The sequence below is a fragment of the Epinephelus lanceolatus genome, chromosome 5, assembly GCF_041903045.1.
Source record: "Epinephelus lanceolatus isolate andai-2023 chromosome 5, ASM4190304v1, whole genome shotgun sequence".
NCBI classification, from domain to species: Eukaryota; Metazoa; Chordata; class Actinopteri; order Perciformes; family Serranidae; genus Epinephelus; species Epinephelus lanceolatus.
Window position 1 is genome coordinate 26,701,000 of NC_135738.1, and position 25,123 is coordinate 26,726,122.

At 41.6% G+C, this 25,123-nt stretch overlaps 5 protein-coding genes across 5 annotated transcripts in view; 4 read left to right on the forward strand and 1 right to left on the reverse strand.

Moving 5' to 3' along the window:
• Positions 1–4,239, forward strand: part of LOC117262664 (leucine-rich repeat-containing protein 17-like) — a 7,326-nt gene extending 3,087 nt beyond the window's left edge. The window contains exons 3-7 of the mRNA XM_033635729.2: positions 55–531; positions 682–896; positions 2,931–3,086; positions 3,557–3,698; positions 3,781–4,239. Coding sequence (XP_033491620.1) covers positions 55–531; positions 682–896; positions 2,931–3,086; positions 3,557–3,698; positions 3,781–4,063 — 1,273 coding nt within the window. The 3' untranslated portion in view covers positions 4,064–4,239. The remainder of the gene's footprint in view (positions 1–54; positions 532–681; positions 897–2,930; positions 3,087–3,556; positions 3,699–3,780) is intronic.
• Positions 1–15,013, reverse strand: part of fbxl13 (F-box and leucine-rich repeat protein 13) — a 21,928-nt gene extending 6,915 nt beyond the window's left edge. The window contains exons 1-9 of the mRNA XM_078167986.1: positions 14,788–15,013; positions 14,476–14,582; positions 13,573–13,693; positions 13,388–13,455; positions 8,693–8,847; positions 8,228–8,337; positions 8,049–8,138; positions 4,607–4,702; positions 4,368–4,503 (exon numbers count right to left, since the gene is read on the reverse strand). Of these exons, the coding sequence (XP_078024112.1) occupies positions 4,368–4,503; positions 4,607–4,702; positions 8,049–8,138; positions 8,228–8,337; positions 8,693–8,847; positions 13,388–13,455; positions 13,573–13,693; positions 14,476–14,582; positions 14,788–14,877 (973 nt within the window). The 5' untranslated portion in view covers positions 14,878–15,013. The remainder of the gene's footprint in view (positions 1–4,367; positions 4,504–4,606; positions 4,703–8,048; positions 8,139–8,227; positions 8,338–8,692; positions 8,848–13,387; positions 13,456–13,572; positions 13,694–14,475; positions 14,583–14,787) is intronic.
• On the forward strand, positions 9,572–13,359 carry LOC117262663 (uncharacterized). The gene is made up of 5 exons (XM_033635728.2): positions 9,572–9,776; positions 9,859–9,917; positions 10,377–12,591; positions 12,823–12,859; positions 12,951–13,359. Exons 1-3 carry the CDS (start codon positions 9,760–9,762, stop codon positions 12,560–12,562), a joined length of 2,262 nt encoding a protein of 753 aa, XP_033491619.1. The 5' UTR covers positions 9,572–9,759; the 3' UTR covers positions 12,563–12,591; positions 12,823–12,859; positions 12,951–13,359.
• A 607-nt stretch (positions 15,014–15,620) lies between the features above and the next one.
• armc10 (armadillo repeat containing 10) lies at positions 15,621–20,784 on the forward strand. The gene is made up of 6 exons (XM_033634237.2): positions 15,621–16,168; positions 16,403–16,548; positions 17,272–17,406; positions 17,498–17,674; positions 17,801–17,872; positions 18,862–20,784. The coding sequence occupies exons 1-6, from the start codon at positions 15,910–15,912 to the stop codon at positions 19,111–19,113; spliced, it is 1,041 nt and encodes a 346-aa protein (XP_033490128.1). The 5' UTR covers positions 15,621–15,909; the 3' UTR covers positions 19,114–20,784.
• A 2,110-nt stretch (positions 20,785–22,894) lies between these two features.
• Positions 22,895–25,123, forward strand: part of LOC117262407 (DENN domain-containing protein 5B-like) — a 28,153-nt gene continuing 25,924 nt past the window's right edge. The window contains exon 1 of the mRNA XM_033635353.2: positions 22,895–23,178. Coding sequence (XP_033491244.2) covers positions 23,070–23,178 — 109 coding nt within the window. The 5' untranslated portion in view covers positions 22,895–23,069. The remainder of the gene's footprint in view (positions 23,179–25,123) is intronic.

A 25,123-nucleotide genomic window follows, 5' to 3' on the forward strand; every position in this document is an offset into this window, starting at 1 on the left:
ATGTAGACTCTGACGAGCCATCAATTCCTCTGATATGTGTTTGAAAACTGTCAGGGTAAGAAGTGGTGGGCGTCACAGCAGATCGGGCCCCTCCAGGCTTGTGTCACCGAAGTGCTTAGAGTCGACAGAATCTGGAGACGTCTTCGTAGACTGTCAGGACAGGCGTCTCAGCTCTGTTCCCACCTCACAGACCTGGTCAAAACAACCAAAGCACCTCCTTCTAGCACGCAACCGGATCAAAGTCCTTCGTGATGGGGCCTTCTTTGGATTTGAGAGTTTAACCAGTCTCGACCTGCAGCAGAACCAGATATCTTTGGTGGAGGAGGGGGCCTTCGTGGGCCTGACACGCCTTACAACCCTGCTGCTTCAGCACAACCGCCTGGGGACACTAAGTGAGGAGGCCCTCATCCCCATGCCAAACCTTCGCTACCTTCGTCTATATGATAACCCCTGGAAATGTCTCTGCCCGCTGGACAGTCTCGTGCGCACCATTCAGGTCCCAAGCAACCGTAATCTGGGAAATCACGCCAGGTGAGTGACACCACAAAAACAGCTTGATATACCTCGATATACTGCTCTGATTCCACAGGTGTAGGAGTCATTACTGATTCTCAGGATAACAAACAGCCTCCAAATATCAACTCCGATTTTAGCATGACTTAACAGTGTCTCCTCTTGTAGGTGTGCAGAGCCCCCGAGGCTAAAAAGCATGAAGTTGAAGCAGATTGACCCTGAGTTACTCTGTAAGGAATCAGACCCAACTGGTGACCCACAGGGTGACCAAACAGATCCTGCAGGCCCTCTAGACCCCATTCCAATCCGTACAAAACCAGACGCCACCACAGCTTGCCATACCTACCTTTTCCCCCAAGTACGGATGGACTGCAGTAAACGAGGCAAGTTCCCGATCAACTTTATCCTAAATGAGTTTGATTTAATGTACCCTACAGCAGCAGTTCTCAACCAGTGGGCCTTGAAGATTGGATTAAATAATAATTATTATTATTTTTTTTTTTTTAAATTTACAAAATGAGTAATTTTCATATCTAAATGTGATCAAGGCTTCACATAAATAAAAAACAGTCAAACTAAAATGCGTAATTTCAGTGACCAGTTACATTTGAATACCATCATGCCAATCACATAATGGATGTAGCTACCTCTACCTACCTAACGTTACCTAACATCATCCACTGGTTTGTGGACTGCTGTTTTGAAGCCTCAAGTTGGCATTTCAGCCAGAAGTAGCCAGAAGTGACCATGATCAGATGTGGGGATGGAGCTTTGGAAGAGTGAGGGGTGGATCTTACGCAGACCTTGCAGACAGCCTGTCACTCAAAGTGGCCCGCTCTTAATTATGCTTAAATTTGAGCCTTAATAAAATGTAAATGGACAAGTTATATAAAAATTCACCCCCTGCACAGTTGTCATGAATGTTGAAATTAGCAACAAAGACCAATACTGTTTTTTGTATCAGGCTGTAAACATGTTTGTTAAGTTGGGCATTTGAACATGGGGGTCTATGAGGATTGACTCACTTCTGGAGCCAGCCTCAAGTGGCCATTCGAGGAACTGTAGTTTTCCGCACTTCCGCGTTGGCTCAACTTTTCAGCCCCAGAGGTCATCACTTGGTTTTGCCACTTTTAGCTAGCTAACGTTCCCTGGGATGTAGTGACACAAAATGGATCAGTTTTTGAAACAAAAAAGTGATGTGGGAGACAACTCTGTGCCAATAAAAGCCGAAAGCAGTGTGTTGAATGCATCTAAATCCTGTGAAATGAGGCGCTAAAACCATTGAAGCTCCACAGACACTTAAACACAAAGCACATTATTGTGTGTTTTTAACTATTGTACATTGTATTATTTTTATTATTCTTGGATGCCCAGTGACATCAGGCAAAGGGACTGCTAATAAAAAACAAGCCTTTTAGCTAACTCTGGGGCATTAACATTTGTTTGAATGTTGATTAACGTACATTGTGCTTTTTAAAATAGAAAAATAAAAAAGTAAACAAGTAAGTAAAACCTGGGATGTGTTGGCAAGCCAAAACAAATATTTCCTCAGGAAAAAGGACGAGCTTCAGGCACATCAGAGAAGGTCCTAACACTATTAACAGCTGACAGTGACACATATTTACAGCCCTGTTTATTTTTTCTACATTTGCTTGTCATGTTTTTTTTAATTTATTTGGGACAGTGGTCCTGGTGAATTCTTTGACAATTAGACGTGAGCCTTGAGTTGCAAAACTAGGGAGCCTTACTCTGAGCCTCACTGTGTTTTTGAAAATTCTGCACACATGTTTCTTATGCAACAGTGGGGTTAGGAAAAATACCTCTAACGCTTTATGTCATAGAGCCCGTATGTTCATGATTAAACATTACTGTTGCATGACTGGAATGACTAAACTTCCATTTCTCAGAGAATTTTTGGGGGCCAGACGTAGAACTGGCAAAGAGAAACATCGGTTTAGCAGGTGTTTTCTTTTGAAGGTTGTGTTGCTTCCTCTGCCTCTGACTGATTCCACTTGATAGTCATTTGTCACATTATGAACAACTTGCACAGCATTAGCTAAACAACGTTTGGCCCATACATCAGAATAAGTCCTTTGGAAAACCTGCAAAACATTTTAAAGTTGCCCTAAGAATAGAGTAAATCAAATTATGTGTTACTACTATCTGTCTCGCACTGGCAGGAGGCCTAGATTTTAGTATCACATTCAGTTATGGATAGAGTCCATGTGCCAAATTTTCACTGCAGTTCTCAGATGATTTCCCAGTGCAGTCTTTACTTTAAAAAAATGAATGGATCATTCTAATCAATTAAAAAATACTGAACATATAAATGAAGCACAGTTATATTTTTTGGCAGAGGTAAAATAATGAAAATCTTTTGAGTAACCCTTTAAGTAACTGCTCCCCTCTATGTTTAGGTCTAACTGAGGTGCCCACAGGTATTCCAGAGGATGTCGTTCATATTGATCTGTCCCATAATTTGATCCGTCATCTCAAAGCCAGAGAATTCCAGGGAGCGAGGAGCCTCAGAACCCTGAACATCAGTCACAACAACATGGAGCGCATCGACACAGGTATGTATGCTATTATTTCTGCATACTTATAAGTCATAACCGGCAAATATGACAGTGTGCGCTTCATATTTCCTGTAATATCCAGTATAAAAATCTACACAAACAGAGTTGTGTTTTTCTTCAGCTGATGGATAGCATATGGAAGGCCAAAAGGTTGAGAATATGTTATACAACTGCTGCAGACTTCTGTTTCCCATATTTCCTTTAAGGAGACAGTGGGCACTCTGCCATCTTTGTGTATACAGTATTGGATTTATTTATACTGGGGAAAGCTGAGAGGCTTACAGACATAAAGTGATCACTCTTCTTAAGTTATTCAGATACAAACTGATCACAAGCCCACACATTCCTGTCAGAGTTTGATTACATACGTGGCTTTTACCTTGGTAAATAATAAACAGTAACAGGTCGGTCTAAATGTAACTACACTGATAAAAGCAAGATGTAAATGGATGCGCTCTTTTTCTTAGCCTCCCTGTTTGGGCTCCTGCACCTTCGTGAGCTGGACCTGTCCGAAAACAGCCTGCATTTTATCCAGTACGGGGTTCTGGAAGACCTTTACTTCCTGTCACAGCTAAAACTGGGAGGAAACCCCTGGGTGTGTGACTATAGGTGAGTTCTTCGACTCAAATATCATTTTTGTTTTTAGGCAAATGCAAATGATTATTAAAAACTGAGTGCATTTTTGTTCCAGCATCCACTACATGGTGTACTGGCTGCATCTGCACCCAGGGGTGAGGCACTCTGGCCTGTTCTGTCGCTCCCCTCCTGAACATACTGGCGAGAGTGTGGCGGAGTACGTGCGTTCCTACAACAGAGAGTGTCCAAAGGACAGACAGTACAGCAGAACAGATCAAGACCAAACAGACCCTGAACTGTGGAACACGCCAATGGAAGTGCAGGGTGAGCTGGAGGAGGAGCTGGAGCCGAGCCACTTGAGAGCGCCGCAGAAATACCAGATCATCAGGCTGTCCTGACTCAAGTGAAAATCTGACCGAAAAATCTGACTTTGAATAAGCTCTTTTTTTTCCCATCTTGATTTACGTTCAGTACCATAAACCCGTCTGTATCAGACGGAGAAACTAAATTTTTCAATGTTGCTTTAATGTTTGTCTTTTTTATGTTTTTCAAATTATAAAAAATATCAACTTATCGATGGTGTTGATTAATTATTACTGTAGGAGCATGAGTTGTATGCACCAACACACACCTAAGTGAAACATGGGTAAAGCACATGAAACACACACAAAAAAATCTGGCATCAGAATATGCATTACTCACTGATACATTTCAAGCTGGGCCATTGTAGGGATGTGCAGCCACGCAGGTTGAGATGGATGACAAATGGGCGGTAGTTCTGCAGAATCTGCTTCATTGTGCCATCTGTTATCCAGTCTTTCTCTACAGAGAAGTTGATCTGACAGGAACACACATGTTGGGGAACGTTAATACTACTGTTTCAAGTGTAACTTTAAACAAGACTGCGTATAAAATACAAGAAGCAATCTCCCAGTACAGACCTGACTCCACAGTGCGCCTGACTGGATGATCTCTTTCCACGTGCAACACACCTCAGCACATTTTAGCCAGTCTCGCAACTCTAAATACCTAAAGATCTGCAAATAAAAAAAATAAAAAAAAAGTGACATATTTGATCATTTTGAAAGGTGGACGAATATGAATTTCCTTTCTATTTATTTCACAAATATCTGAGTACTGTAAGGCATTCATTTTTTCCACAATAACATTTAATGTGCTCTTCGATACTTCGATAGCCGCTAAAAGAAAAAGTTTAACTTTGCTTATATGTCACATATTTTGAGCATATTTTTTGGTATTCAAACTAAGTTTAATACAAATTTGTTCATTATAGCTTTGGGTTGTATTTGTTGGAACGGATAAATGTTTATTGTCATGTACAGCCCCATCTGGAGCTTTTGAGGCAGGTTTCAGTAAATGTTGAGCAGCTGAAGCCGTGGTAACGATACAGTCTTCGACCACTGTTTCACTCTTTCTTAATGACATAAATGGATTTTTTCGTTTTGTTTCTTTATAAAGTTTATTTAGACCAATATTTGGAACTTGTTTGAGTTCATTAAATAAATGAATTTAAGTTTGGAAGTGAAGGGAAGTTTTGTTTTGGAAGGGAGAACAGCTGACCATGTATTCAGTGCCTGCGGCTTTTAACAATGAAAAGCAGACGCATACACTGTTCTTGTCATAAAGGCAAATATGCTGGAGAAAAGGTTTGTACATGTTCTTAAACATAAATGTTGGTGAAACATGTTTGGTGTTTTGCAAATAAAAGTGAAAAGACAAATATTTAAAGGCATAGTGTGTAGGATATAGTGATATCTAGTGGTGAAGTTGCAGATTGCAACCAACTGAAACTTTTTCCATGGGCCATGCATGAAGAACCACAGTGGCTGATGCAAAAACACAGAAATGTGAAAACCTGAATGGCCCTATCTACGTAGAGCCAGTGTTTGGTTTGTCCATTCTGGGCTACTGTAGAAACAACAATCTGCTCCATATGTAGGTATAAACAGCTCATTCTAAGGTAATGAAAACACAACAATTCTTATTTGCAGGTGATTATAAACTAATGAAAACATAGTTATGAATACTATATACCATGTCTGCCAATATATCACCCTAAACCTTACATACTGGACCTTTAAGCACACCCCTCTCTATGCTAGATGTTCTAAGAAAGTAATCCAAAAATCAGAGCAACAAAGCAAATTCCTTTCTAATGACGGGATTCGATATTTTAATCTCACATAATCAGCTATTGTTTTTATTTCGGAAATGTTTGGGCAATGTCATGGGGACAGTTAAGAGACAAAATCAGAGCAGGCAAGATTCACTGCCACCTCTGCCTCTGCCGCTTTGCAAGGCAGCATGATGTCAGTGTGCAAGCAGCTTCTTGCTTTCTCCAAACATAGACATGCTGAAGCCCTATTTATTGGACGAGGTGTTGGACAGAAACACCAGAGCAAACAAAGCCAAAAGTGCACTCCAAAACAAACGGAGGCTACAAGAGGCTATGTCTGGTAAAGTGCAAGCTGAGCCAAAATGATGTTTACTGGGGGTTTTAACATATTTATAAACTACAGAGCCACTGGTATGAAAGCACGGCTATAATTATATAACTACAAGAATATTATTATTGATATGCAAAAAAAACCTAAACAGCAACAGATTAAAGAAGTGTCTCATAAGCACAAGCCTTTCTGTGGTAATGGCTAATCGGTATACTAGACCATAATGACCTGCAACTGACATTAATCAACTGGCCTCAAAGAGACTAGAGGCATGTTTACAGTGGAGGCCACTTTAAGTCTTATGTAACAGATATGATCTCATCAATGGCTGCTTAGAGAACAGAGATGTGAAGCTGCTACAGCTTTAAATCCAGAGCCATCATCTCTTTGTGTGGCTGAAGCCAGCCGTACACCAAAGGTCTTTTTCAAAGATTTCACTGTCAGACAAATAGAGTGCTGCAGGAATTATGTTGTTTGTAGGCCAATGTGGAAGTTAGCTTCGCCCTGGTACCCTTGACATTAAGCCAATAGGATTTTTCCACTGGATTTTGGATCACTGCGGAAAATAAGCTCCATGGCAAAGAAACATTTTGTTGAGCAAGATAATCCTTACAAATGAACACGACTTTTATGATGGGAAGAAAAAATGAACTTCAGACCCTAAGGTGTTCGTCAGGGTTGAAACCGGTTGGTGTTTTCATGTAAGCAGTCTTGTTTTGAAATAAAGGCTTTTTAACTTATTTAAAATGCATCTGTCAGCGTGTTTTCTTGAGTATCACATGATAAAGACGGTCCTCGAGCACACACCTATCTTGTTCTTTGAAGTGTGATTTTCTAGACCACTTTTATGATTTTTGAAGCCTAAATGCACTCACCAGTAGTAAAAAGCGAACATTAGGCTAATGACAAAGCACACTACAGTTGCATCACTTAACGTTGCCACCATAACAAGACTGTAAACCTTTGCTCGCTGTGATGACATGCTTTAACATGAGGAAACCGGGAACAATAAAATGCTAAATCATTTCCAGGTTTTAGGACTCATTCCTGCATCACTCTATGTCAGAATAAAATCATGAGAGTTGTACCTCATTTGGCATGCTCCTAAGATCTTTATCGTTTGGTCTCAACATTCCGATAAAATCCAACATGTTAACATATACGTTTTTAGTCTTGGCTCATGCAAATACTGAAGTGCAAGTGCAAGTGCAATCTCTCCAGCACCAACCATAAAGCAGCAAACCGGGCAGACCATAAACATGATGGGAACTCCGGCAAGCCTCAAGAATGTGACCAAGTTTCTGTTTTCTTGGATTGTGGAAAAGGAGGGGAAACTGGTGGAGTTGTGAGGTGGACAACAATCGGTGTTTAATTGGGCGTGCATCTGATCCACCAAGCAGCACTTATTTTAGTGAGAATCTAAAAATTTGGAATGCTTTGCCTCTTATTGTCATGGTTTCCTCCCACTAAAATAGTGCAGGTAACCAACCGAGGCTGGTAGCAAGTTGAGGCGACAAAATCAAAAATGTAAAGTTTGTGCGCAAATACAGTTTAATGTATCACACTGATGCAGAATTGACAAGAATATTGTTGACACATGACCCTTTTAATATTTCTAAAGTTATGTGTTTCTGCAGCCAGGTAAGGAATTGTTAATATTTCATATTTCTTAAAGGAAGTTTGGCGTAATCTTCTCCACCAAGAGCAAGATAGGAAATCATCTCAAAAGGAATCTAGTTGTAGTCCCTGCAAATAGGGGCCCTCTATTCTTTGCAAAATGATATAATATGTCACGAAAATCTCAGATTGTCTTTAGACATGAGAGGGTGTCAGACTTTGAAAGTCTTTTCGAGGTCTTCTAGTGTGTCATAGGAATGAGTGACACATGAGTGCAGTGTCGTTTAAGAGGAACTACCTTTAGTGAGAGGTTGTTAGGGAGCACAGAGAGGCTGTCACATCCTTCCCTGATATTTTGGACTTTGTTGCCGAGCTCCATTTCCAACCTCTGCGAAACTCACACAATCACAAGATCAAGAATGAAGAAACTAGCTACAATTCATTAATCATTACACTTAAAGCCTAAATAAATGTTACCTTAAAGTACTCTTTTGTCCTCTTTGAGTCCTTCACAACATTACGCCATGCAGCTATGATGCGCTTGAGGCGACCAGCGTTCACAAGTCTCTCGAGTTTCTCCATGGCAACTAAGTTGAAATGAAATGTAAATCTTCTTTCAAATGTGGAACACTTTTCTTAGACGAGGACAACATGTGGGCTAAATTATGGCAATAATATTACGATCACTAAGTTGGACTGTCCTGGATCTCAAGACAAATTTAGCTCATTTAAGTAGAGTCAGGTCTCAGAGTGAAAAGTGCAGAGGACAAAATGAGTCACACCAGTGGGTGTATACAGTGGGGCAGACTGTCAGGAAAGACTTGGACACATTTCTTCACCACACAGCATGTTTTCTCTGGCTATGTACAAGAGGGTCACAGCTGGCCAAAACAGTCAAAACTCCTCGTGATCAGATTCAGAATTATTTAATTAACGACTCACCAGCCTTTTTCTTCTTGTGTAATTCCACACGCTTTGTCCATTTGGTGAATGCAACCTGCTGGCATTTCCTGTCATAGTGCTTCTTTGCCATGTTCATCTTCACCAACAGCTCTATGGCATCTCTCTTACTCTGTATGGTGAACCTCTTCCACTTCCTGTCCCCAACAGCAAACACAGCTCATCATTAATTCAGTGGAAAGGTGCGCAGGCAGAGTGTCTGAAAGCTGCATTAACTCAACAGGACAGGAGTCATTAACAATGAATATTATAATTTCATCTCAGTAAGTTTTTTCTAATGAAGATCTGAACTGAAGCTGGTTTTGACATTCAAACAGGACAGAGTGACTGACTGGACAAAAGGTCAGTAATGGTGAAGTCTGCACTGCTAACAGACAGGTGAAAGGTAATCTGTGAAACAGAATATCCTCATGAACTCAGCAACTTGTTGACAATGACCCAGAGAAAACATTCAGGACTTTCATTCACATGGATCAAATTTCAGCTTTGAGCTACATTATCTCTTATTTCAGAGGCTTTAACTTTTTGTGTGAAAGATTATTTGAATGTGTCCCCTTATTAGCTGTGTACAATTTACACACACACACATATACATACATATATATACATATATATATATATACATATATATATATATATATATATATATATACATTCAAGACACATGGCTTCACAAGGGGACATGAAGAGGAAGGCAGCAGATGTTTTAAAGCTATACTCTTCCAGAGGAATTTCTACATTGCTTTTTAGTGATATCTGAGCCATCACCATGCAGCCCTTTGAATAAAGGCTCCACCTGTGCTTGTCTAATTTGGCTGATTTTCCACACAGCACCAGCTGTCTACAATCACCTAATTACAATCAGTGTTAGCCGAATCTGAAAAGTTTCAGTACCCTTCCCTGCCCACCTCCTATCATCCCTTGCTTCTCAAACTTTAAGGAGAAAGAGAGGATGGAGCATGATTGATTGTTATCTGGCCTGGTAGTTTTAATCAACAGTCTGCTGCTGTCGCTGCTGTACGTGGACGCTGTGGTTGAACTTACTCGCCATGGCTCTTCCATTTGGGTAAACCAAAAAATTTCAAGTGTGTTTGTGGTTAATTTTGGCCTGTGTTACTTTTTTTCTTTCTAACTTAATTGTTTTTCAGGGTTTCTTGGCTTTGCACTCTGCTGTCATGGGGCTTCATTTGTTTTCTTCCTCAAAACGGTAAGAATATAATTTCTATATTACTCCTGACTAGGTTACTATGAAAAATATGAATTAAATGTAATGTTAAAGCCACAGTTGATACCTTTTTATGGAAATTATGTCATCATATTTGCTGAAACTGTCACTGTAGCCACTGTGTGTGTGTGTGTGTGTGTGTGTATATGTGTATATATATATTTATATTTATATATATATATATATATATATATATATATTTATATATATAAATAAATAAATATATATATATATATATATATATATATATATATATATATATATATATATATATATATATATATATATTTATATATATATATAAATAAATAAATTTTTTTTTTTTTTTTTTTTTTACAGATTATCTCGCATTTAGTGCTGTGTGAATACAGTGACAGTTTCAGCAAATGTGAAGTTACCAACTACAGCTTTAATGTTTATTTTTTCCTGTTTATTATATAGGTTACAATCGTGTACATGGCTACTCTCTCCATGATGATGCATTCACTAGCCATGCAGGCGTGCTTGGTCCCCAAACATCAAACCAGTTTCATTCTGGAGCATCTTTAAACACAAACCAAGACTCCTTTAGTCCAAAGGATGAGATCCAAGCTATGAGAGACCAAAGCTTTGTTTCCCTCCAGAGAGAACCAGTCTATCATGAAAACAATGCGGATGCTGGCTCTGTTAGTAGCCTCAGTGAAGAGAGGGAGCAAAGCAGACAAGACTCAGAACATGATGTCCCGTCCAATCCCTCCGTGCAGAAATATGAGCATGAAAGTTCTGGTTATCAAAACCCCTTCGGCCTTTTAGTGAAGGAGCACACACAAGAGACAACCGCGGAGGGAATCAGTTTCCCAACAATCAGAGAGTTCAAACGGTTTGTAGAAACAATGAAAAGCTCCTTCTTACGACCAGGAAGTGACATGAGCAGTCACTTTCAAACCGCACGGCAAATGATGGAAAACGAGATTGCTTCTAATGCTGAAAATACTGAGAAAGAGCCTGACACAAGCTATAGGTCTAATTCTGCAAAAGAAGGCACTGCCTATGATGACGCACGAGAAAATGAATTCTGGAGTGAACCTATGAATGCAGCGTTTGAACAAAGTGAACAAGAAGCCAACTACCAAATTCCAAGTGAAAGCCTCTCTGTCCCTGATCCTGTCTACTCCACTGAAAGTCTCATTTCTACCAGTGTTTATGACAACCAGGACTCAGGCCTGGGCTCTGCTCTCTACCCACACCATCATTTAGCAGCCACAGAGCATGTTTTGAGTAATTATGGAAGTTTTGACGCTGCTGGCACTTCTGGGGAAAACCCTGATGTTTTCACAAGTGCTCCTCATGTGCGAAATGAAGATTTCCAGTCAACAAGCTACATGCTCCCTGAACAAAGCCCCTCTGGCTCATTCTTTGGGGAAGATTTGTCTTTCAGTAGCCATGTGACTGCATTCCCTGTCAACCCTCCAAACAGCCCCTCTCAAGATTTCAACATAACTCCCCTAACCACTGAAAAGAATATCCAACAACCAGAATATACATCTCACAGTGAAGACTCTTCAACAGGGTATCAGAAACCATCTAGTGGCTCTGAGCTTGGGAAAGATTTCCAAAATGAAGAGCAAGGCAGTGTCCTGTCTGCACCAATGCCTCCATCTTCCTATGGCAACAGTGTATATGTCAGTGCACCAAGACGTCAACACTACATCCCAGAATATCAACCAAAACATAGGGATAGACCAGCCTTTTCATTTCAGGCATATCAACCCACTGTTGGCAAGAAACCAAAGGATAAAAACTACACTCCCACCGCCCACCTGCCTGCATTTACTGGTTCTGTTTCTTCAAGCTCTGATGATCCTTCATCACAGAGTAGCAGTGGTCATGTGGGAGTTCAAACAAGTAGCCCACATGATGCTCAGGACCAAGTGTTCAACAGGAAAAAGCCAGTCAGATTTCACCCTGTGAAGCCCCCCAGCTCTCTTCAAGGCTCGAGCGGCAACAACAGCTATCTCAGAGACCAGACAGTCAATGTTAGTCGCCCATTCATGCTAAATACCCGTACAAAAGATGAGAAGCAGAATCTAGTCTCTTCCACACAGGGAGCAAAACAAATGGCTCACAATACATTTATTCCTGTTTCTAGTGGCTCAGGTTTAACCCAGAGTGGGATCCCATCTCAGGTCGGTGATGCAATTTTCAACACTATAACTAACTCGGCTCCAACCTCAGCATCAGACAGAGCCTTTTCAAGATTAGCTGGCAATGAAATCATGTCCAGGAAGTTTGGAATCAAGAATATAATCTCTGATATACGTGGCGCCAGAAACCCCCTGGGCTCATTTCTTACCCCACGAAGACGAGGCATTTTTCTAAATGGCGGCTATGTGAGTAAACCGCTGTCTGCATCCAAGGTTTCTGCTTCTACTTTAAGTGGTGTCTTCTGGAGGAATAGTGGCAACACAAAGAGGCTTCCTCCTCAAACAGGCCCTAACATGTCACCTCCACCTGCATACATTGTGCAGTCCAGAAATGGCTTCATGAGGAGCAAAGTATCTCTATCAAATACCCATTATGCACCATATCAGCTGGATGGATACAAGAACACTGTATCCCGCAATGTAAAAGGATTTTATGAACAGTAAAGGAGGATCAGAAAGTGAAAGAGGAAATGGTAGGTAAAAACTTATTTTGCTTGTGAATTTAACTGTTGTGCTCATGATCAATTGGTATAATTATGACTAAAACATTTCTCAAACTTTCTCAGGCAGTTCTTAATTTGTCCTTCACTTGTGTCAGCAGGATCTTGAATAAAATAATTCAAAGATGACATTGGCCAGATGTTCCAGTAAGAAACTTACAGTTGAACTAATGCTTGCTGTTTTCTTTGTTATTTGAAATGTAGGTGAAATCGCTGACAGCAAGTCCTTTTGTAAATATGGGTAAGTGTTCGTATTGTGACTGGTTAATGCTCCCACAACTGAAAACTGAAGTTAAAATCCTTTCATTTCTTCTGTTTCCATTGGGATCTAGTGCCATCTTCAACTGAAGTCTCTGCAGTTACACAATTCCACTCCAACTACTATTAAAGTCGTTTACCCCCTTGTCTTATTTGTGTCACATGGGTTAAGCTAATCGACAATTTCAGTGTTATTAGGCTGACGATCTTTATTTTCAGTCGCAAATGACTATTTGAGCAGCAAATGCTCCCGCATCCCACTTTGATATCTCTCAGATCTCTATGTAGGGTGATAGTTAAGAAAAATGGTCTCATCTCATTTAGCTAAAACTCCCTTAGTGCACTTTGTGCTTTTAGGAGGCACCTCAGTCAAACAAGATGTGAAAAAGGCTACCTGAATGGTGATGGAGCTTATGTCTAATGGTCCCGGTCTTTCTTTTCCCTCTAATAATCCTTGATCAATTAATAAAACCCTTGTGTGTTGATCTTGACTGTGATACTGTCAGCCTACCTGAAGCAAGAGCTTGTTAAATTTTTCCTGTAACAGCAGTAGGCCTTCTCGAACAGACAAAAGGATGTCTAGAAAGGAATACAGAACAGCAACTAAAAAAGCACTCATCAGTTTCATTTGAGTCTGAGAAATCTGGGACTCAACCTGTTTTTAATGGCAATGTACACTACCAAACCATACTGTACCATGGTGTCATCTGGATTCGTATAGACAGTTTCGTCTAGGTCCAGATGAACTCTGTCCGCAGTCCTACGTGTCAGAGAGGTTGTTGCAGGTTGCTGCTGTGCATCAGCAAGAAACTTGTGCCTCAAAAAAGAATAAGTTGACATCAAAACAAATAATGTCAAGGGCAAATTTGAAGTTTTAAATGATTTAGCTCCCACAAACACATTTAAATGTCATCACACTACTTAACTGTTAAAAATGGTAATGTATCATAGTGATGGAGTATTAGTTGCTAGTGGAAGAAGCTTGTCTAATAAGGGATATTAAAGATTAAACACTTTGAAATGCAAAATTTGAAAAATTATGTTCCAAACAAAACCTAAGCTGACAAAGACAATATATTATTCCCCACCAGAAATGTCCCACAAAATGAACTAGGGCTGTAATTGTAAGTGCTCTTACTGTACATGCTGAGGACACTGGTGCATAGGATCCCCTGGAGTGTCCATTTTTAAAGTCACTTTAAGCATAAATATAATGGTAAAAGGTTTAGAAAATCTATGCACATCCATATAGAGTACCTTATTGCTGCTAATGGGTACTTAAAGGGGCTCTGTTAATGGGAGCAAATGGACACTGGTGAGTAAGGTAACCAGAGGAGAACATGATCCAACTGGAAACTCAATGTGATAGAAATACTACTTTCAGTTTAGTTTGTTTGATATAAGCTTTCCCTCTCAGTGACATTTTGGGATCAGAGAAGTGGAAGAACAAGATTTTCTCTGACATGGACTTTAAATCTTCACTCCTCCACATCTGGTAGACTACAATGACTTTCACTCTAAGCAGTAAAGGAAAACTTGAGCAAGTGAGCCACCAAGTGTCCGTCTTAAGGAAAGTCACAAGTAAGGGGGTTTACCTACCAGTCAACATCCTGAAGATTATCATGTCCCTGGAAGGCTGTAAGGGTGTTTTTCAGAAACTGTATTGGGTCACTGGGACACGACAGGCATGAAGCTGCCAATACGGCCTAATGTCAAAGAAGGTAAAACAAGGAAAGGAATGATTTTTCACATATATGAAAGATACAAAGTGGTTATAATGGTCAAATAAATAGGCAGAAGTCAAAGTGGACTGGACTGAACGCTGAAGAACTGAGCTCATGTTCTCAACTTAACGTTAACATTACAAGTTGCTAGCTTAACTAACTTACGTTTCTAAGCAACGTAACTTACCTTATATATTTGTGGCAGGCAGTGTTTCAGTTCGCACTCTTTAAGAGCAATCTTTGCGTTTGCTAAAGCCATCATTTCTCTTTGACACATTTTGCGAAGTCGAATAGTTATCGTGTATCTTACTAATTAGTTAGTTCCCTAAGTGTTTAGCAGATCTTGCCTGGCACTCTGTCTCCATCATCTCTATTTGGATATTCAACGTTGCCAGGTAACGCAGCAGGTAAAACTTAACTAACGTTGGCTAAGTGTTGGACGACTAAAGCGCTGCAACAAGAGTGAACTGTAACATAATGTAGATTATCAACGGACGCAGATTGAGATTTTTCAATTAATAAATTACATGTTAACGCTTTCTAAATCAGTTTCAAAATATATATTGAAAAATGAGAGCTTGAAGCTAGAAACTCTTTGCCAATCACCCAGCGAAAGATTTTGGTCGGCCACTAACTTTTACTGTGTTGCCAGATTGGGCAGTTGGGTTACTTTAGAGTAAAGGGGCGGATAAAAAATTGCTTGGGTGAGTTGTGATGATTTGGGCAGATTTTTGTACCTCTTGGCGTGCTTATTACAACTAAATCAATACTTTGATCTTATTCTAATTATTATTCCGTCAAAACTACACGATGAAAGTACTGTGAAGATAAGTGGTACCCGTTTTATTGCACCATAATCCAAAATACGTGTGTTATTTCTTACTTCCATTATAAATAACGCTATCATTAATGTAACCGTGGTTTTGAGTTTTCTTGATGATATCGTGAATGATAGTGATAAAACCAGAGGACCGGAGGTGATAGGACCGCTGGGCGTGGACTAAACTCTGATTGGGCTTCTTTTCATCAGACCAATCTGGCAACACAAGCTGCCCGCAACAACGGACCAGGACATTGTTGACAACTGTGGCTTGTCAGCAAACTTCTCCAGTTGCCAGAACAATGTGTCTGCCAGCATCAGTGTGGGTGGGTTTTGTAGTGGTTTCGATGGGTTGTCGTCGACGCTAGCTAACCAAGTAGCCGGTTCAGTTAGCCGGTGAGTCAACAGATTAGACTCCCGACGTTTCAGAGCATCTGTAGCTTAACGTTAGCTAAGCTAACAGGGTTTAGCTAAAGACGAAGCAGCAGCATGGGTGACGGCAGTATCACTCCCAGGATCGGCAACATGAAAGCGCTGCTTGGGATAGTTGCCGGAGCTGGAGCTTCCTACGGGTTATACAAACTCATCAGCAGGGGAGGCTTCAAGAGAAACAAGAAAAGTGCTGGCAGTGAGAGTCCTGGTGTGAAGAGCAGCCAGCCCACTGAAGTTACTCTGCAGCCGGGCACCCTGCTGGCCAGAGTGTCTGGACTGGATGTTGTGTGTCCCCGACCTGTGGATGTTGCATCAGGTAAGAACCACCAGAGCTCATTAAGCTGTCACAGCAATCACACGGCTAAACCTGAAGATGAGCAGCAAAGCACGCACAGTCAATCCCAAAATGTGGTCCCATCTTTGATAGAAAGACATTGACTTAATAATAATCTGGGGAGTTTTGGGCTGTAAACAATAACTACAGCTACTCAGTTTCTTCCAGTGCACTTGTTCAATAAATGTTGGATAAATGGTTTATTTTGATCCATAGGTGACATCATCCACCAGTCCCCTGGCAACCTGGATCCACAGCACTTGAAAATGCTGCTGTCATGTCTGCAGACCAGCAGTAATCCATCAGACAAATGTCGGATTCTACTTACACTAGGAAATTCTGCTGCCTTTACTGTGAATCAGGTACTGTTATAATTATAATAATAAACTATATAGCTCCTTTCAAAACACAGTTACAAAAGTGAATAAAACACAAACCAAGTAAAACAAGATAAAAGCAATAAAAGCAATAAAAACAGAATACATGTAAACAGTAAAACACATAATAGTAAAGCAGATAAAATCACTGAAAGGCTAATTTAAACAAGTGGGTTTTAAAGAGTGATTTATAAGACGAGACAGAGTTGGCAGCCCTGATCTCCTCAGGCAGCTCTGACTACAAAGGCTCTGTCAGTTTTGTGAATTAATCTAGACCTAGAAACAGCAGGAAAAGATGCGTCTGAGGATCTCAGGGTGCAAGAAGTTTAGCGAAGTCAGGATTGGTGTGATTGGTGTGGTCATGTTTTCTCATCCAAGTCAAGATTCTGGCAGCAGTTTTTTGGATGAGTTTGAGGCAGGAGAAGGATTTGTACTGTGAGAGGAAGGCATTGCAATAATTTAATCGACTGGCTATGAATGCATGGATAACAGTCCTCAGATGTTTGTTAGAAAGGAGTGATCTGATCCTGGAAATACTCCTGAGATGGTAGAAGGCGGTAAACTATAAGTATACATTTTAAAAAAACCTAATAATCCACATGTAAACATATGTAACTGTTGCGTTTTGTCAGTGATGTCACAAAAAGTTCTGTTGTGAAATTACGTATCTCTTTTTCCTTTTCTTTTTTTTTTGGTCTGATCCTCCAGAATCTAATACGGGAATTTGATGGGATTCACATCATAGCTGGTTTCCTCTCTGATCCTGCAGCAGAGGTCAGAGTGCAGACTCTGAATGCTTTAAATAATCTGTGTATGAACATCCCAAACCAGGAACAAATAAAGGTATGTTGCCAGATACTGTACAGCAAATATCATGCATTCTGTTGCTGCCATGAGGTCTTTTTGGTTATATATTCATGTCCATGTCTTACAGGTTTATGTGCCACAAGTGCTGGAGTTGATTGAGATGTCACCAGTGAACTCTGAGCTTCAACTTGGTGCTCTCAGGCTGCTGACAAACCTCTCAGTCACAGACAAACATCAACACTTGCTGAAGGACTCAATTACACTTTTACTCTCTCTACTTGTTGTGAGCAATGAAACATTACAGGTTATTATCTTTTTGGGTTGCACCTGCTTGATCTTCACATTTGACAATTTGTAGCTCTTGGAAAAAGATAAGCCTGGTAGAGCTGTGAATGTATGAATTAAAGTTTTCTATTTATTTCTGTCTCAGGTTCAAGCTTTGAAAGTCCTTGTGAATTTGTCATCCAATCCAGATATGATGGACGACATTGTTCAAGCTCAGGTAAGAAGAAAGGGAATATAAAAGATAGCTAGCATGGTGCTGTGTTAATTAAAATATTTAGAAGGGCAGCCAGCAGTTGGCCATCGCTTCTCTGCTCCTTTTATTTGAAGTCTGCACCTGCCCCATGTCAGATGGACTGCACCATTTCACGGTACCTGTGGGGGTGGGAGTATCAGATGACATGTTAAAATACATTTTAATGATAAAAATACATAAATGCACTTGTATTGTCTGGCATATAAGTCGGTAAGTAAATTGTTGAACTTGATCCCATTTAAGGGTCAACTATAGACCTTTTCATTGGCCCTGCCTTGGCCTTGGGCTGGGGTCATCTGTACCCTTTGACCCCTCCTGACAGCGGGCCTGAGTGCAGCATAATTCAAACATTTTAGTTGTCAAATTTAAGCCCCCAGGAACAGTGCCCGGCTTCAAAGCCAATTTTCATAGTGGCCAAATGTGAAATTACAATGTCCAGGTCCGTCACATGATGCCATAGGACCTAGAAAGACTTTTCCAGTTGACTTACATTGGAAAGAGACATCTGTAAATCAGTAGATACAATTTTTGAGCATTACAACCCTCGCAAAATGACTTGTCTCACTATTGAGATTTGATCCATTTGGTCCAATAACATATTGAGAATCTATATGTTGCAAAATTAAATAATTTTAATTCCCATTCAAATTAGCAGAGGCTAAACCAGAAGTTAGCTATTGGCCAGCAGAAGTTTGCTGTTCAGCCATTGTAAGTCACTAGTGTTTGTGCTCTCTTGGCCCCACAATGTGGAAGATCTGGGTAATTTCATACTGCAGAAATCAAGCTTTTTTTGGCATCATACAGCTCTGAGCAACTTTCATTGGAATGAATGGGAGCCTTTGCTGCTGTATTCAGTTCTCTTTATATAGCCATGGTCAAACTGTTGTGACAGGGGTCTAAATGTCATTGTAAATCCCAGTTTTAATGATGGTCTTGTCTGCTTTTTGCCATAGGCACCAGCATCTGTTGTGCTGCTGTTTGACGCGCGGACAGCCCCTGCGGTGCTTCTGCGACTGCTGACGTTCATGGGCAACTTAAAGGCCTGGAGGCCTTCCGCCCAGGTGGCTGATGAACTGAGGCGGAAACAGGATTGTCTCTTCCGGGTCATGTTAGATGAGTCTTCCCAGCTCCACAGCAGACTGGTCCAGCTGCTTTCACACCCTGACGGGGAGGTTCAGTCCCAGGTGGCTCGCATCTTGACCTAAACCTCCCTCTCTGCACTCTTGATACATGCACAGCTTTTGCTTCCACACATTTTGCCAAAGCCATCAACCCATCACCCATCCAGTTCAATTATAAATCTGTTGACATTAAAAAGAAGGCTGCGTAGCCTCCTGTGGATACTCAGCTTGCACTCCCACACTCCCACACTCTCCATATCTACAGTGTTCCCTAAATCAATATTATTACCACACATAACTAAATGATCTGTTCCACCTCACCAGCCACTCCTCCCCGATTTCTCCTTTCTTACACCACAATTTATTAATGAGCAACGAGGAAGCAGGAAGAAACCATTCATCCAGTGGAGTGTAAAAACAGGCCTCCTCTCCATTGTTTTCCTGCCACCAAAATTGCGAGAGACTGTTTTCCTTCGAAGATCCACAGTGCCCTTCCTTCTGAGAACTTCACCAACTTTCTCTGAGGACATGTTCCAGGTGAAATTTCCGAAACCTAAACCCACTGCCAAATTTTTCTAGAGAATGTGTCGGAATGACCTGTGCAGCACGACCTAACTTACTACCCTCCTGTGGCTTGGAGAGACACTGAAGAGGCTTCTGGCCACACACTTTAGCATGCCTTGGAGACATGAATGAATGGGTGCACAGCAGCTCCAATCCTCTCTCATTTATCGACATGTTGGATTGAAAGATCATTCTTTGAAATCTTTTCATTAATTTGAGTATAAGGGCATCATGACTTTAGAAAAGCCAAAGTAAGGTCAACCCACAGGATGGTTGGCCTCACACTCCATGACAGTGTGCAAAGTTCAATGTGTTGGAAAGAACTTGTAGTTGAAACACTGCCTCCCCCGCATTAAGAAGAGCAAGTACAGGTGGATGGGACACCTGATGAGGACAGAAACTGGGTAAAATCTGACTTTTTGAAGATGCATCAAACACAGCTGCCAGTGAGAAAACCCCAGGGTTGATCCAGGATATGCTGGAGAGGTTGCATCTCTCAGAAACACCTGCAAATCCCCGCAGGAGGAGCTGGAGGAAGTTGCAGGGGAAAAGGAAGCCTGGACTGCTATGATTGTTTCAGCTACCACAAATATCATACAGATATACAGTGTGAACATGAATGGATGAAGGGTTGACCTCTGACAAAGCCGTCTGTACTAACAATTACTGTGTTTTATTTATGCATATGAGTTACAACAGAGATTGAATGTTAAATATAAGCCTTGTTATATTAAGTTATGCACTTCCTGTAATGGGACAGGCTGTAAGTGACAGACCCATATGTTGTCTAGCTGGAGGACCGGAGCTGTGGACCCATCTGCTGACTTGTTAACAGTATTTACAGAGAGGATGATGGGTGTGGGCACATACCTCTAAATTGCATGAAAAAAAAAGTGATGATTATCTCAGAATATGATTTTTAATGCAAGGATTTTATGGCATGAGCCAGTCCTGGTGTGAAGATATGCTGCACATTTTTATGTTTGGAAACTAACTTTATTGAACCCAAATCCTAAATATCTCTCAGGCAACATGGTTTACCAGAAAAGATACAGCAGGAGGCTGATTTACTTGGGACCTAGATTATGGTATTTATTTAATTAAGCTAGTCAGCATTTTGCCTATAAAAATGAGAAACATGTTTGTTATGTCTATTTGAATGGTTCAATAAATACCCTATATGACAAATAATGGATATCCACATCCTTATTGCCCCTCTGGTTTGGGAATGATTCACTGCCCCAAGCGAGGGCGTTCAAGTATCTTGGGGTCTCCTTCATGAGTGAGGGTAGGATGGAGCAGTTTGGCGCAGCATCTGCAGTGATGCAGGCGCTGTGCTGGACTGTTGTGGCGAAAAGAGAGCTGAGTCAGAAGGCAAAGCTTTCAATTTACTCAAAGTCCCAACCCTCACCTATGGTCATGAGATCTGAGTAGGGACCAAAAGAATGAGATTGTGGATGCAAACGGCCGAAATGGGTTTCCTTCGCTGGGTGGCTGGGCTCAGCCTTAGAGATAGCTAGAGGAGCTCAGACATCCAGAGGGAGCTCAGAATAGAGCTGCTGCTCCTTCGTGTTGAAAGGGGTCAGTTGAGGTGGTACGGGGATCTGATCAGGATGCCTCCTGGAAACCTCCCTTTGGAGGTGTTAAGGGCACGTCCCACTGCTACGAGGCCCTGGGACAGACCCAGAACGCGCTGGAAGGAATACATATTTTGTGCTGGAAAGTGTTGCTTGGGAGAGGGAACCCCCCCCCCCACAATCCAGCTTAACTATAAGACACGACACCAAAGTATCAGTAGGCTATGCACCTCTTTTTCTCTCCATATTGACCTTTCGCTAAGCCTCGCCCGTTTGTGATGGTCCAGCAAGCTGTCAGAGTAAGTATGGTGCCCACACTGTAACTAATTGCACTTCCTGAGGAAATATCATCATAATTTGGAAGAATGAAACTGATTCCAGAGAGAAGCAGACAGAGGGGTCTACAGTCTGTGTTTGAAGGATATATCCAGGATGTCAAACTGACTCAGCAGCAACAACAGGTTAAAAAGACAAAGATAGTTAGAAGCTAAAGCCGAACTATAGGCTACAGATCACAGTGTAAAAGTGAACCACCACATCACTGCTGATCGCCACAGAAGACAATGAGTATAAAGGGAGACTTTGCCGATATTGAACCAGCTGTGTGGCATTGCAGTGTGTGCAGATTAACTGTGTTTGGCTTCACCTGGTGCCGCTGCCAGCATCCGGAGCTCCGCCACAAGACGGGCAGGGATCTTCAAGGGAAGTCAAACAATGCACAATGCGATGACACACAACTTGAATATTAGCAAAGTTTCCCTGCTTCCCTTCACTGGTTCCTGTACAGCAGGGTTGGTCTTTGTTTCACTGTTATAATCATTAAAAAGCAAAAGCAGCATGTGTATACATTCAGTAGGCTATATATTCAGTAGCTAGCTAGCTAACCCTACACTTCTCAGGGTCTGATTTTGGTTTTGGAACAGGGAGGAAACGTATATCTTTTTCCAACCTCTCCAGGTAACGAGTATCATTAATACACAACGTGCCCAAGGCACAACATTTAGCTCCAAATCCACAAAACCAGCCTGAAAATGAAGGAAATCTGAAACAACTGCATTAGAGTCAGTGGAGCAAAGCTGTGTTGTTGCCGGACCCTGGTCTGAGCCGGCAATGCTATGTTATGATTAACCAGTCTGTGTCTGGGGCCGGACCTTAATGAATGGTTAATTGAGATAATTTGCAACTAGCCTAGCCTAGTTGAACAGCATTTGAGAATTCTTGAAATTCAGCTAAGGCTGTTGGTTTTGGTGTGCCACCCCATGATTATCACTGGCCCCATCTGGCCACCCCTATGAAAAATTTCCGGAGACACCACTGCATCTGTCTAGTATAAATGTGGTTGTTTTTAATCTTCCAAAGTGGTTTCTAACGTTTTAATTAAAATGTAAGGATTAATACTGTATTTCATTTAATGTTTTGATTTTGTAAAGACCTTTAAATAAAAAGATATAATCTATGAGATTAAATACTATGCATTGTGATAGATAAAAAACACACTAAGTCCCTTCTGACAGATCGTGATTTTTGTGATGTGGGCTCGGATGATGAATTTCGACACCACACCACCCTTTAAAAACGAGGCTGATTTAACAGTGATGATGATGATGCGTTGAGGTCTTTGTCTCCCCCTCCTCCCTCCCAGGCCTACATACAGCCTCCTCCCCCTCTGAACAAACGAGATGACCATCGCTGGATCCTGCTGAGCTCCATCAGAGTCATAGCGCGGAGCAGACAGAGCAGGCAGGCGGGCCGACACCACCCAGCGCACGGATCAGAACAGAAAGGACGACAGCGGGGGTGGAAGTCAAAACCATTTCGGATCAGCCGCGTCAGCTATGATGAACATCTACACCGTGAAGTAGAAGTAAACGGAGCTCTCACACCATAAACGCGTCGAGGATGAACGGCACCGCAGCGCACACAGGAGCGGCTTCATGCCGCTTCGCCCACTATTTTGTTGTGTGTGGAGTGGACACGGACACGGGCCTGGAGCCGGACGATGGAGCAGGTAAACACCAACCAAACAAATCATCAACACTATATAGATGCACTCATGCTCCATGAGAAACATTTTGCAGCCCATGTAGGCCTGTTTGCGTGTGCAGTGGTGACATCCGCTTTAATGTTTTGATTGGACGCCACATTCCTCTTCCTTTCACAGCATTGTTGACAACAAAATATCTGCCGGTCGCCTGTGAAAAATACCCTACATTTTGTCCATTATCATTTCTATTTCAAACATATACCACCAGATTTTGCTTATACATGTTTGGCAGCATTTTTAAACGTTTAAAAATGTATATATTTGAGTTTTAAACATATGAACAACAACATAAAATGTAAAAGTCATAATTTTTCCATCAATTTGACTCAGGAATTTTAATAATATCCTACTGTGTCACCTTACACTCATGTCCTTTTGTGTTACCTCTGCTTAGAGAAATCACATCACAGCTCTGTTTATTGTTTTGACCGTAGCACTGTAGGTCAAATGAGAATATAGCTTTGTTGGTTTCTGCAAGTCATCCCCTGCTACACCTGGATAAATAATATCGCAGAGAAAGGGTTGAATAAAAAAAAAAGAGAGGACAACAGCATCTTATCCTGCCCGATAACGCTGGAGCACAGACGGAGCATCCAGGCAGTGGTTCATGGTTAACACAGGACACAGATTACACCACTGTCCAAATCTAAAAGCGGTGATAATCTTTGTGGCGGCTGGTTTCATGCTCTCAAACAGAGCTTGACTTTTTGTTTTACCAAGCGTTACCAGAAGAAAAAACCCAGAGGTGGAAGGAAATGGATGCTGTGCTTGTAGGTGGATGTGGGGGTTGCCAAGGCGATGACAGCTGCAGTGATGCTGCCTCGTGATGGTTTATTTGTGGTGGATATCTTCTTAGAAATAGAGACATCAGGTGGTGGTGCTTTTTCCCCCACACTGAGGTGTTGACGCTCAGCTTGGTGAGGTGAGGACAGATGCACCCAGTAGCCCTGTGTGACGTCTGCTCTGTGCGAGCGCCTCGCTCTTTGTGAGAGAAAAAGAACCATGCAGGTGTGCCAAACACCTTGAACGCTTGAACGTCACTTCCAGGTTTGCAGACAATAGTCACACCCTGTATTCCTTCTCCTATGTACCTCGCAGTAGCTCATGTAGAGCAGCTCCTCGGGTGAAAGATAAACAGACATGCCTTTGAATTACAGCGAGAGAATGTATATTTAGCATGAGCTCTGTATCATGCTGGAACACATAGTTGTGCTGCAGACTAATTGCTGCTCTAACTAACCATTGGGGACTTTGATATCCGGCTCCCTGTGGCGAGTGACAGAGCTGCTGGCTGGTATATCTGAGCTTCACCAATCTGCTTATGTAACAGCGGGTCATCTCAGACCCACTGCAGCAGGGGGCTCTGCTCTTCTTTCAAGGGATTTCAGTCTCTGTGTTTGACTTCACATACATATTCTATAAGCTGTAGTCAAGCCAGAGAGGTTTATTCTGTTGTGCGCTCAAGTGTTTGGACGAGGAGATACAGTATCTCTTTTTCTGTATCATTAGAGAATGCCTGCAGGGAAACAATCTGCCCTTGTTGGCTTCTCAATAGATGCCACTGTGTTTTCTGCAGCCTAATCAAATTTCACGTGACGTCGCCTGTCGCTGGATGGCCGAGGCTTCAGCGCCCGACTGTCACAGGGGGATGACATCACTGGAGGGCGAGAACTCCCTGACCGAACATTTTGAGAGCTGCTTTGTAATGCTGAAGTGATTACAAAGAGATGCGTATGTTCTGTCTTATTGCACGCAGAGATTCCAGCCTGATTTGTTTTATTTTTAGGCGTTCAACACTTTTATCCTTTATTTTAAGCACTCAAACCCAACACCACCGTCTGTGTCTCAGGCTGAGATGAAAAGCAACATTTGTCTTTCTTGTTCCGGCACATGATTCAACCTTAAGTGG